At 39.4% G+C, this 13,812-nt stretch overlaps 1 protein-coding gene across 4 annotated transcripts; it reads right to left on the bottom strand.

Annotated features, from left to right (window-relative positions):
• Positions 1–1,181: 1,181 nt before the first annotated feature.
• Positions 1,182–12,479, bottom strand: LOC311089952 (CLOCK-interacting pacemaker). 4 transcript variants are annotated; one of them, XM_084124989.1, is made up of 5 exons: positions 12,221–12,479; positions 11,075–11,167; positions 10,066–10,266; positions 6,660–6,841; positions 1,182–4,290 (listed from the first exon to the last, which is right to left on the bottom strand). In XM_084124989.1, exons 2-5 carry the CDS (start codon positions 11,121–11,123, stop codon positions 3,091–3,093), a joined length of 1,632 nt encoding a protein of 543 aa, XP_083981115.1. In that variant the 5' UTR covers positions 11,124–11,167; positions 12,221–12,479; the 3' UTR covers positions 1,182–3,090. The 4 variants fall into 4 exon arrangements, with proteins under 4 accessions (XP_083981115.1, XP_083981116.1, XP_083981117.1 ...); XM_084124990.1 differs by having other exon boundaries at positions 11,075–11,164; positions 12,221–12,405; XM_084124991.1 differs by lacking the exon at positions 11,075–11,167 and having other exon boundaries at positions 12,221–12,465.
• Positions 12,480–13,812: the final 1,333 nt, after the last annotated feature.

Here is a 13,812-nt window from a genome sequence, read left to right as displayed (position 1 = left end):
CCATTTAGTGCTTTGTAAGTAATCAGCAATATTTTAAAATGTATACGATGTTTTATAGGGAGCCAATGCAGTGTTGACAGAACTGGGCTAATATGGTCATACTTCCTGGTTCTAGTAAGAACTCTAGCTGCTGCGTTTTGGACCAGCTGTAATTTGTTTATTAAGCATGCAGGGCAACCACCCATAATAGCATTACAATAATCTAGCCTTGATGTCATGAATGCATGGACTAATTGTTCCGCATTTGTCAATGAGAGTATATGAAGTAATTTAGATTTATTTTTAAGATGGAAAAATGTGGTTTTACAGATACTAGACACGTGACTTTCAAATGAAAGATTGGTATCAAAGAGCACACCCAGGTTCCTAACCGATGACGAAGACTTGACAGAGCAGCCATCAAGTGTTAGACAGTATTCTAGATTATTACGTGAGGAAGTTTTTTGTCCAATAATTAGAATCTCTGTTTTTTCAGAATTAAGTATAGGAAATTACTAGTCATCCAATTTTGTATATCACCTATGCATTCTGTTAATTTTGTGAATTGGTAAGTTTCGTCAGGGCGTAGAGCTGAGTATCATCAGCATAACAGTGAAAACTAATGCCATGCCATGCTTCCTAATTATATCTCCTAATGGTAGCATGTACAGAGTGAACAGCAACGGTCCTAGTACTGAGCCTTGTGGTATGCCATACTGAACTTGTGATCGATGAGACATCTCTTCATTTACTGCTACAAACTGATAATGGTCAGATAAGTATGATTTAAACCATGCTAATGCAATTCCACTAATGCCAACACTAATGCGAGTCTATTCAAAAGGATGTTGTGGTCAATAGTATCAAAAGCAGCACTAAGATCGAGTAACACTAATAGAGAGATACAACCACGATCGGATGATAAGAGCAAATCATTTGTAACTCTAATGAGAGCAGTCTAAGTACTATGGTACGGTCTAAATCCTGACTGATATCATCTATCATTTCAATGATATTCAACAGATATCATTTCTTTCTAAAAAAGGAACATAGTTGTGAGGATACCTCCTTTTCTAGTATCTTTGACAGAAAAGGTAGATTCGAGATCAAACTGCTCATAGTTTGGGAAAAAGTAAGACCGACTATATTTATATTCCCAAGAGAACAAATGTGGCATTAAATGTATATACAACAAAACAAAAGCCTTTTAATGAAGCTTTTTATTAGAATCTAATAGCGTATCTGTTGCAGTGATCCTGACTTCAGCAAACATAATGCATGGAAACATTGAAAGAATCATTCTTTAGATGCATTAGAATTGCATCACATACTCCTTGTGCTGCTACATGGGGAAGCACAAATATCGATCATGACATTGCATGCCATTCATTTCAAACACAAACTCATTATCTGCTTCACCTGGACATCAAACACACACACACGGCTCAGAACATCCCTACTGTACTGCCATTTATTTGGACTTGAGATCATTGCTGTGTACAAACACCCCATCAAAATCTATTTTTTTTAAAAATTAAGAGCTAAGGTAGAAGAAGAATATCTGTCATAAAGAAGGACTGCAGTTTTTTCATCCTTTTCTTTACTGATTGTAAATTATGCGGCATTAAAACATAAAATGTTAAACTAAGCTGAAAGTACTAAACTGGAAGCATAATCAAATTAGCCAATATATTTCATAAATGAATATGCAATGATTATGTATACAATTTTGTGAATGACAGCAGAATTCTGCAAAATCTCTATGTGGGCCTGACGGCTTCCTTAGACACAAATCAGTGACTCTGATTACTCAGAAATACTCAGTAAGTAAATAAATGAAAATATACCAAAACAGCAACAAATAATATATTAGTGTCATGTGAAGAGCAGAGGTGTAAAGTCCAGCTTTAGAAAGTAAAAGTCATCCTCAGTATTTTGTTCCAATCACCTGGATTTGCTAATTAGCACAGTTTTTCAGCCAGGAGATAGAACTAATTAGTGAAATCAGCTGGCTGAGTTCATTGGTGGAATAAACATATGGCAGGATTTTTACTTTCTGACTCCTGGACTTTACACCTCTGGAGTGTCAAAATGTGCCAAAAAGTTTGGTGCAGTAGTAGAGAATTGGGGATAAAACGTAAAGCTGTTGTAGAATACATTAAGACTGTCACAAAACACCATTAACACAAGCAAACTCACAAATACAGACGTCAAGATCTTTGATCAAACAAATGGGAAATAAGCTCACATAAACACTCAAAATTGACCCTTCATCTCAGAGGGAAGCCAATTCAAACGGCTTCAGTAATGGTTGTCTTGGTCCATGGTTAAAGATGAAGATGTAAAGCAAGCAGATTAATGAAGTGCGTACTGCATAGAAGAACACAAGCTTCGTGGACCTTATCAAGATCACTGTGAGAATAGTTCTCACACAATTCTAAGTGTCTTTGCACATGTGTTCAGTTCAAGCTTTAACTTTTGGAATCTTCATGCACCATCCTCATGCTATTTTAAGGCCTCACAGAGGAAAGCAGATCTCACCAGTAATAATACCACATTTTAGCAAAATACCATTCCCAGTCACAGGTGAACATGTTCTTTAAAAACACTACATGCTACAAACTGTGACAGCAGGTGCAAATTCAACTTGCCTATGATATAAATCAACATAAATTAGGAAACAGACTGCTACTGTATGTGTGATTACTCTCTAATCGACTGCATGAAGGGTTGCAATCAAAAACACATTTGCAAGTGGCCATTGAAAACTTGATTCAGTTATGGGGCAGGATAAGCTGATGCAGATAACCATGTCAGTGACTAAACTAATGAGTGGCAGTCTGTAGCATGCGTGTTCAATTCTGCATATCTCTCATCAGACACTTTGGGTGATTCTGATGCAGATGAGTAGAAACGTGACAGACAGGAAGATGGTTCGCAGCACAGTTGAGCTGCTGTCCTTGAGCATAGCCCTGAGTTACCATGGAGACTACTGAATCTTGGGGCATAGACATAAAATCTCTGAAGAGATGTTCAAGAAAGTGTCATCAAGTCTCCCTTGCTGTTTCTCTGCTGGGAAGGTCCAGTGCTCAGCAGGTTTCTGGGTGCAGTCTAAAGCAGGTTTCCATGTGTAGAGCTGTCTGGAGGCATTATAGGATCATCCGGCAGACTGGCAGTTCCTCTGTAGGCTCTGATTTGCTCATAAATGGTGGTGCTATCATTGCCAAAATCATATTGACCTGTTGACTGCCATTCTGCATCTGGCATGGGAGCTAGGAGAGGAGATGGGGGCGCCACCTCCTCAGTCCCATTAACTCCATATCTGTATATCACATGAATATCAGGTTTCGTGCTAGTGGCTGCCTCGACTTCCAACTTTGATTGAGACCAGTCCCCTCCATCATTGCTGTCTGTTGGTAGGCACTTGAGGCTGGGATAGTGTCCAGACTCAGCCATGACCTGTTGGAGCTTCTCCCAGGCAGCCGGCGCATCAACACCTGCTTGAGTGGCCTGGAAAAGTAGATTGGCATGTTGGCGGAGCTGGGCTATGTCTCGTTCGGTGGCGGCATTTTGTCGCAGCAGATCCTGCGTTCTTAAGGTGATGTCAAGTAACCCCGACTTGCTCAGAATCTCCACTGTGTTGAGGAACCGACGATACCGTGCTGTCCCTTTGTGAGTGTTTGACCCTTTACCAGTGTCATTTTTCGGTCCTTGGCAATGCTTATGGGGCTCTTTTTTGGACTGAATAAGGTCGTTGGAAGAGGGTGGGGAAGGAGTCTGAGTGCTTGAGACTGAAGGAGAGCTCACACTGAGGGAAGTGGAGGGACTAGATGGGCGGCATGGGCTCCGGTGCTGGTTAGAGGCAGAAAGTGTCTCATGGCCCACAGACTGCGACCGTGAAAGGGAATGAGAGTGCAACAGCAAGTTGTTATCTGGCTGTTTGTGCAGATGCTGCTTAGTCGCTTGCGTGGTTGTGGACACCTCGTCTCTTTTCTCCTCTGTGCATACTCTCTTACTCAGGCTGTGCTCCTCTGTGTTACTTCCCCTACTGGTTGTAGGTTTCTCTTGGGTTTTCTTATTAGGGTGAGGTGCAATTCGAGGGTAGGAGTTTAGGATGGGGAGGTAAGTGCTTTTCTTTACACCCTTGCTTTCGGATCTTTGTGAGTGGGGTTTGAGGGTGTGCATTGGGGCACTTTGATTGATGCCAGGCTGTTGTAGCAAAAGAACATGGGTGGCACCCTGATTGCTTGTAGTACCTCCACCCCATGACAGTGATGAAGGGTGGATGTTGTCCTGACCAGACTGCCCTGGCTTGGGAAAGAGAAAAAGAGGAGAGACAGAAATATTTCTTGTACAGAGCAATTTCACAATATGAAATATCAAGTAAATTGTCTCTTTTGTAGCACATTTTATATGAGAAATGGTATGCCAATATTTCTTATGTGACTCATTTCCATGGTTATGTTCACAAACACCTAGGACCTTCGGACACCTCTTACCATCTGTTTCAATTTAACGCATCATTCCGTTTTCTTTGTAGCTCTTTCTCATCAGTCTTTTCCAACCATCTGCCTAATTAATTTTTCTCTCTGGCTTTTGTTTCAAAATATAGTGAGCTGCCCTTTTTACTTTCTACATATGTTTCTGTCTTAGAAGGTAGCTGTCTAAAGCCGACTGTGTCCGACTGTGTCCGAATTTTTGTGTCTGAGCGGTGTCATGCAAATGATTTGAACGCTTGAAAAGAAAGGTCCACATGTGTACATACATCAAATGCCTCCAACTGCCCTTACGAAAAAGAAGTTTATTCAAGTGTGCTATTAGTATACTTATTTTAAACAAAAAAATATGAAAGTATACTTTCAGTCTACTTTTTATGTACTTCTCAGAAATATACTTAAAATCACACTTAATTATACTTAACTATACAGAAAAGTATATTTGGCCTATACTTGTACTCAATATTTTGATCGAGATATACTTTAAATTATAATTATTTTAAGTATACTTGGCTTGTAGTTGTGTTTACTCTTTGAATTACTTTTTTCTAAAAGTTTTACATACTGTCTTATAAACTTACATTGTTTGAAAATATTGATTTATAAAGAAACCTGATATGTTTCTAATTCTGAGTTTTCGAATTTTTGTGTAGGCTAGTCCACTGATAGTGTGCATAGGAATTTACTTCAAATCAAAATTTCTCAGCTTTTTGCTTGAAATATTTTTGCACTAGTTCGCCTGCCCATTCAGCCTTAAAGATTAATAGTAAACTAGCTTGGCTTGCTGTCCTTGGAGGAGGCTCGAACCCGAGGTTCAGCTTGAGCTCTGAGTTAAAAAAAAAAAATAGAGATAGAGATAATTTACTGTAGGAGAAGGGGAGGAGGAGGGCTGCCAGAAGAATTTGTCAATGAGATGACGTGGTGTCTGCTGCTTATATAGTATTCTCGTAATGACGATTGACAGGAATGAATGTTTATACTTCTCCCGAACTTACGTTTTGAAATTCATTCAAGTGTTGATATGCCGATATCGGCGTACCAATACCGGCGAGATGACTCCGACTTCCAACTAGATGGAACTGGAAAAATATTCTGAATGTTCTGATCCAATCTTAATTCTGACCTGTAATGCTGCCTGAATCATAATCATACACTGTCCGTTCATTGGCCAGAGGAGAACTGGCCCCCGACTGAGCCTGGGTTCTCCCAAGGTTTTGTTCTCCATTCTGTCATCTGATGGAGTTTTGGTTCCTTGCCACTGTTGCCTTGGCTTTTGGCTTGCTTAGTTGGGGACATTTAATATTCAACAATATTATTGATCTGCCAAATTTTGTTGTATTATTTTCATGTTATCACTGTGAAGCTGCTTTGATACAATCTGTATTGTAAAAAGCACTATATAAATAAAGGTGACTTGACTTGATAAAAAAGGATACATGAAACTAGTAATACATTTTTTAAAGTACAGTTAAAGGTATATTTCAAGTATAAAAAAATGTATAGGCCTACTTAAAATAGGAATATAGAAGTATACTTGAACTATATGAACTATAAGTATGATGTTATGTTCACTTAAAGAACATTTACAAGCATACTTGCAATATAAAACTACTAAACTAGTAGTTTACTCAGAGAATAGTGTACTTTCATTAACTAAAAAAGTACTACAAGTATTTAACTAATAAACTATCGTTATAGTTATAAGTTCACTTGTAGTATAGTTGCAGTACACTTAAAGTATACTTAAAAGTATACTTTTATACAATAAAAAGTGGGCCAATTTAGTCCAAAGTAGTACTGACAAGAATCCTTCTAGTACACTGATATTAGTATACATAAAGTAAAGTAAATATAATATAATATATTTGAATTTTTTTAAGTATACTTGAAGTATACTTATTTTTCATAAGGATGAGCTCAATTGAGTATATTTTAAAAAGGCTTCCATGCTAAACTACGTGAGACGGAGCGGAAAACGGAAAATTAAGTATACCTGGGCCTTAACTGTCATTGTGATTGTGAGAAACCTCATTAGTGACCAACCTGGAACAATTCACATTGGCAGCAATTCCATTTGTCAGAAATAGTACTGCTCACATGAGGCATATGTTGGAAACATATGTAGGCAGCTCACTATGTTTTGGAACAGAGCCTGTCTTACTCTTTCCACTCGGATTGTCTCACCTGCTTCAACACCACATTCTTAATGATGAATATGGGAGTGAGTTCAGGGGTCCTGGACACCAGTATGTGGCTTCCCTGTAGAGGGCCTTGATCCACCCCACCCAAATCTTTGCGGACCTGAGGCTCATTCACACTGCTCTGCTGGTCATCTGCATCAGTTTGCAAGGAATCTGAGCCAGTGTCTGAGAGAGAAAAAGAGCAATAGGAGGAGCAGAGAAAGAAGGAAAGGCAACAGGAAGGGTGGGAAACAAAGAAAAAGAAAAACAATAGTGAGAGGGGTAGCAGTCTCAGTCTACTAATGACAAATTAAATTACGTATCACTGATGTTACTTGAGCTTCACTACATGGTCAGAAGTACATCAACTTCTAATGAACAGGTTTGACTCTTTCAGCTGCACTCATTACTAGTATGTGCATAAATTCAAGCATACAACAGCCATTAAATCTCCTTATACAAACATTTTCAGTTGAATCGGGCACATCAAAAAACATGACTGTCATAAACTGCAAACAGTAAAAGTGTTTACTACTGAACACATTTGAGATTGACTGGAATGCTGTTTTTTATTTTTATTTTACGCAGCGTCAGTGCTTGACCTTAACATTGCTTTTGTTTCTGACTGGGAGAAAATACCCGTACACATGATCCTACATCTATTGCTAGGCCTTTTCAGAAGAGTAGAAACTGTTATAGGAGCAAAGGGAGGAGCAACTCCCTATTATTGCCCGTGGTTTTAAAATTACATGGTTAACAAGCACATAAACAAGGCTGTTACATTTCTGACACACTTCAGGTGTTTGGCCAATCATAACGCGCAGTCTGGGCTTTTCGGAATGAGGGCCTTTGTAGAAACCGGACCTCAATCTGAGCGTTTCAGACAGACTAAGAATAGAGGTGCTGCAATAATATACAGCATGTGAAAATAATGTGTTTTTTGAATATTAAAGCATGTTAACCTATTCTTGTACACCAATAAACAAAATAAACTTTTAAAATAGCATCATATGACCACTTTAATAGCCTTTGGACACTCTGTTGTATGAAAAAAAAAAGAGTATGGAAAATCTCGTTTAGTGTTCTACAGAAAGAAAGTCATACAAGTTTGGAACTACATGAGGGCTGATGAGAAATGCAGATAAAACTTGCAGAGTGTGTGTCGTTACATGGCCACATATAAACAGAGAGATATATATCTTTTTTGTATGCACATGTGTTCCTTGTTTTTCTCTATTAATGCTATCAATGTGAGAGACCCCCTTTTTTGTACTCACAATATTCAGAAGAACTGGTGATGTTGGGATGTGGCGCTGACAAAATCAAGGAAGTGCTTTTGAAGCAGGTTGAACAGCCGGTTAGGGAGAGTACAAGTTAAAGAATTTACAATGACTACAGACTTCCACTCTTTTATTAGATTACTCTCACCAATAACTATTTCATGGGTTCACGCTTACAAATAATCAGATAGAATAAAACGTATGCGTATTTGACGTGCTGCAGAAAATCTGAGGAACATAGGTGAGTCTGCCGTGTATATACAGTGAGGAAAATAAGTATTTGAACACCCTGCTATTTTGCAAGTTCTCCCACTTGGAAATCATGGAGGGGTCTGAAATTGTCATCGTAGGTGCATGTCCACTGTGAGAGACATAATCTAAAAAATAAAATCCAGAAATCACAAGATATGATTTTTTAACTATTTATTTGTATGATACAGCTGCAAATAAGTATTTGAACACCTGTCTATCAGCTAGAATTCTGACCCTCAAAGACCTGTTAGTCTGCCTTTAAAATGTCCACCTCCACTCCATTTATTATCCTAAATTAGATGCACCTGTTTGAGGTCGTTAGCTGCATAAAGACACCTGTCCACCCCATACAATCAGTAAGAATCCAACTACTAACATGGCCAAGACCAAAGAGCTGTCCAAAGACACTAGAGACAAAATTGTACACCTCCACAAGGCTGGAAAGGGCTACGGGGAAATTGCCAAGCAGCTTGGTGAAAAAAGGTCCACTGTTGGAGCAATCATTAGAAAATGGAAGAAGCTAAACATGACTGTCAATCTCCCTCGGACTGGGGCTCCATGCAAGATCTCAGCTCGTGGGGTCTCAATGATCCTAAGAAAGGTGAGAAATCAGCCCAGAACTACACGGGAGGAGCTGGTCAATGACCTGAAAAGAGCTGGGACCACCGTTTCCAAGGTTACTGTTGGTAATACACTAAGACGTCATGGTTTGAAATCATGCATGGCACGGAAGGTTCCCCTGCTTAAACCAGCACATGTCAAGGCCCGTCTTAAGTTTGCCAATGACCATTTGGATGATCCAGAGGAGTCATGGGAGAAAGTCATGTGGTCAGATGAGACCAAAATATAACTTTTTGGTCATAATTCCACTAAACGTGTTTGGAGGAAGAAGAATGATGAGTACCATCCCAAGAACACCATCCCTACTGTGAAGCATGGGAGTGGTAGCATCATGCTTTGGGGGTGTTTTTCTGAAACATCTGTGTTTCGACTGCACTGTATTAAGGAGAGGATGACCGGGGCCATGTATTGCGAGATTTTGGGGAACAACCTCCTTCCCTCAGTTAGAGCATTGAAGATGGGTCGAGGCTGGGTCTTCCAACATGACAATGACCCGAAGCACACAGCCAGGATAACCAAGGAGTGGCTCTGTAAGAAGCATATCAAGGTTCTGGCGTGGCCTAGCCAGTCTCCAGACCTAAACCCAATAGAGAATCTTTGGAGGGAGCTCAAACTCCGTGTTTCTCAGCGACAGCCCAGAAACCTGACTGATCTAGAGAAGATCTGTGTGGAGGAGTGGGCCAAAATCCCTCCTGCAGTGTGTGCAAACCTGGTGAAAAACTACAGGAAACGTTTGACCTCTGTAATTGCAAACAAAGGCTACTGTACCAAATATTAACATTGATTTTCTCAGGTGTTCAAATACTTATTTGCAGCTGTATCATACAAATAAATAGTTAAAAAATCATACATTGTGATTTCTGGATTTTTTTTTTTAGATTATGTCTCTCACAGTGGACATGCACCTACGATGACAATTTCAGATCCCTCCATGATTTCTAAGTGGGAGAACTTGCAAAATAGCAGGGTGTTCAAATACTTATTTTCCTCACTGTATATATATATATATATATATATATATATATATATATATATATATATATATATATATATATATATATATATATATATATATATATGGAATTAAAGAGGACTGAAACCTGGTGGGATTGCTTTGTGGTTTTGTATATATTGCATGTTAGGACAATTGTTGTTCTTGGTACACTTGTTTGTTCTACACTTGCATTATACTAATAATAGTGTGACCCGAGTCTCTTAGGGGTGAATGTTACAGCAGGACTGTCAATCAATACTCACCTGAGTAACCAGAGTCTTTCTCAGAGCAGCGGGAGTCACGTCCATATGTTTCCTTTTCAGTGTGTGCTCTTGCTCTAGATGCCAAAAGGGCGGCACTGTTGCTTTTGTCCTTAGCATTTTTACTGGCTGGACGAGAGGTGCGTTCCCTCTCCCCTACACACCCTTGGGCATCTCCTCTTGGTTCCTTGGGCATCCCGGGCCCTGGGAGCAGAGATACACAGCTGGGCAGACAGTGACCTCATGCAGAATGTATTTACCCATTTCTAACATGGAGTTTGTTCTATAGGTTCTTACATACAAACATGTTTGGTCAGGAGCACTAATAACACCTATGCCCACAAAGGGTTGTCAAGAGGAGAATTATTATTTTTTAAATAGGTAGCAAAAAAAAAAAAAAAAAAAGATTATCAACAAATTCAAGTAATGATTATGTATATTGTGTTCCGAAGCTGCTAATATGTTTTTATAGAACACTTAAATGTATGCAAATTGTAAATTCAAAACACAAGGTACACATTTTGTCACTAGTAGCGGCTTTTCTGAATGGCCAGCCTTTTCTGTAGTGACCATTAAAGTGTATTCAATGCTACTGCACAAAATGTAGCCTTTTTCTAAATGACTAACTACTAAAGTGACCACAACTCACATACATTATGTATATATGTAAACACTGAACTCACTGCTGTTACACAATTGTTTATTGTAATTATTGTAATGTCTTCTCATTGACCAACATTTCAGACCCATACAATAGGCTTGAAGGCACCTTAAAATACTGCTAAAAACTGTCATCTTTGCTCATTAACACTCATGAGTTCTGGGATAATTTGTCATGTGATCTCTTGTCAAAAGCAGAAAAATGGGGAAAATCCATTTCACACTTTTAAGAGACCTCAAAAATAATTTGCCACTGGCCTCTGCATCTACAACATATTTATCACAAATATTTCATCATATTTTTGTACATGTTGACCGGGGAAATAAATATATATTGTCAGAACATAGTTACGTTTGAATGCAGAAAAATGATTTTTGCCGTCATGGTGTAGTTCTGGCATCTACCAGCAACCAGCCAATTCCATAACGCATTTTGCGTAGGCTACTGTTGAAGAAGAACAGTGATAAACCTTGCCAGAAAAAAATAAACTACAGCATGTGAATGATAAAATGTATAGATAAGGCAAAAAAAATAATAATTAGCTCTAATGTTTAATCGTCATTTTGCATTAGTGCTCAAATCTGTAAAATACAAAAGAGGAAATTTTAAATATGTCCATCGATGTTATGGCTGCAACATTAAGACCAAAACCAAGGCATTTAATGCGCCAAAAGTTGCGACGTTGCTTGGCAATCATTTAGGCCTACCTACAGCCTACAGTTATACTAATGCACAATACTTGGCTGGAGAAGTGTTTAACTAGCCTATTTTAGTGAACAATAGTGCTTTGTCATAATGCTATTCTTTCGGTTCTATAACAACGATACGCCACTAAATTCCGAGATTTTAGCCATTGGTTTTGCTTTAATAACTTTTGTCCGTAAAAAAATAAAATAATAATAATTCGGAAAAAGTTACACTAAAATGTTCCATTCGGAAGTGATTGAAGAAACAGAGAAGCTCTAATTATTACATTACCCCATCTCTCATGTAAAACTGTCAACATATCCTGACACTTTTAAATACGCGTCAATATTACACACATTTCACGTAAATATATAAATCATTGCTATAGTAGGCCTAGGCTAAGATGTTCCCAAAAAAAGGACACAAAGATGCGATGTCAGCTTGCACAACTCTGTAAATTATCATGACATGAGCAATACAAAATAGTTTCATAGTTCTTGCTTTGGTCTGTGGCATGAATTATCCTGCCAGGAAGGTTATTTTAGACACACACACAAACACACACTGAGCTCTGAGCCCTCCCTTCCCCTGACTGTTATGTAATATAACAACAGCCGAGCTCAGTCTCCACTTCCTCCTGTTGACACCACACCGTTAAAACAACGTGCTTTACTTAGACAACCTTTATGTGCAAATAAAGCTGGAGCTTGCCAATGGGTAATAAAATATACACCCAAAGAGACCTAAAAATACATCGTTTGTTTGCAGAAAACTGAAATATAAATAACACACCAATAGCCTATTGCCTACCTTAGTAATGTCCAATGCTGGTCCCGAGTGTTCGTCTCTTCTCCGTCCAGGGGTGCACACACTCCTAACTACCCGTCCAGGAACAATCTGTGCCTCCCGTCATCTCGCTGACAAGGATGATGACCACCCAGCGTGACCGAGCCACATTACCTTTCGCTGTACTTTTTTCTGATGGTCTTCAGCTCGGGTTTGTTAAACCTCCTCCAGCCCGTACGTCAAAATTGCCGAATGACAACTCCACCTGCAGTAAGCCCCGCCCTACCTAATCGGAGCCCACCCACTCGAGTGATTGACATTTCACCGGGCCAATAGTGGCAAAGGGATTCCGCCATATCTCGCCCCAAGCACGAGTGACGCAGGGGAATATGTGGCATGGCCAATCCTGTGAGCAGGCACGTGGAGAGGAGGAACGAGACGGTATGACAGCACGCAACTGAACGGACACGAAACATAACCAGACGGAGGAGTGGCGAAGAAAGAAACGAACGACGCATGTAGATTTGACTGTCCATGTGTTCGATATTTTGTAATCCTGACCACTGACTATGTGTTGAGTTTTTGGGTGAACTAACCATAGTGGGGTTTTTTTTTTAAGAGTGTGAGTGCAGGTTTACATGATTATGTTATATTTTATGTTTTGCCATGCAGTGTTCTATTTCAGGCAATGTTTTAGCTTCTGATTAGAACAATGTAATTAAAAATAAATAACTTTACAACAATTTTCAATTAACTCACATTAATACAAATAACAAATCCATATCTAAAGGTTATGGTTTTCATAATATGAATTTTTTTTTGTCCTATTATTTATGGGTGAATTTAGAGACATATTTTGTGTTACTGGAACATATTCGAGTGTGAAAGGGTAACATTCTGGCCATTACAGATGTACCAGTGGGACCTATAAAACGTATAGGTCCGAACTCAATGAGACTGACGCGCATATTTCATTGAATGGCCGTATGTTTCACACGTTGCAGATAGAGGAAACTATAGAGGAAAACTCCCGGGAAACCAAGCCGCGCGGGGGAAATGTTTAGCTCCGTGAACTCTCCTTGTGTTTCACACGCGCCTCTCAAATGTGCCAGATCTCGAGAGCTCAGCTGTTCTACTACAGCGCCACGTGGTTTTTGCAGAGCGCAATGACGCCGCGCGCTCGGGTCAGCCAATCAGCTGCGCGGGTGTGCGCGGACATGTGAGAACGAGAGTAGAGGAGCTGCGCGCACATGTTCTGTGCACAGGCGCTCGACAAATTTGCGCTCGGTTCAGGTGACGTCATAAATAGAAAAGAAAACACAGCAGAGTTGCCAAATCCGGTTTTTTTTACCGGCGTAATAAAGCTAATTTGAAACCATTCCCACAGTTTGAGGGTTTGACATTTCGCTTACAAAGCAGATTAATCACGTAGCTAGTTATTAAATGTGCAATTAATAAAAAAAACGATCAGCAGATTGAAGAGGTCAAGCACATAGTCTACTTACCGCACCCCTAATGCTTTCAACAAACTGGGAATACAGGTGCGTCAGCAACATATAGCCAATACATGAAATTAGCACAAGGCAATTTTCATGCCTGTTATTAATATGAGTTTA

Source organism: Abramis brama, assembly GCF_963993115.1.
Source record: "Abramis brama genome assembly, chromosome: 9".
Lineage (NCBI taxonomy): Eukaryota > Metazoa > Chordata > Actinopteri > Cypriniformes > Leuciscidae > Abramis > Abramis brama.
Note: the sequence above shows the minus strand (reverse complement) of the source record. Positions and strands in the feature narration are given on the sequence as shown.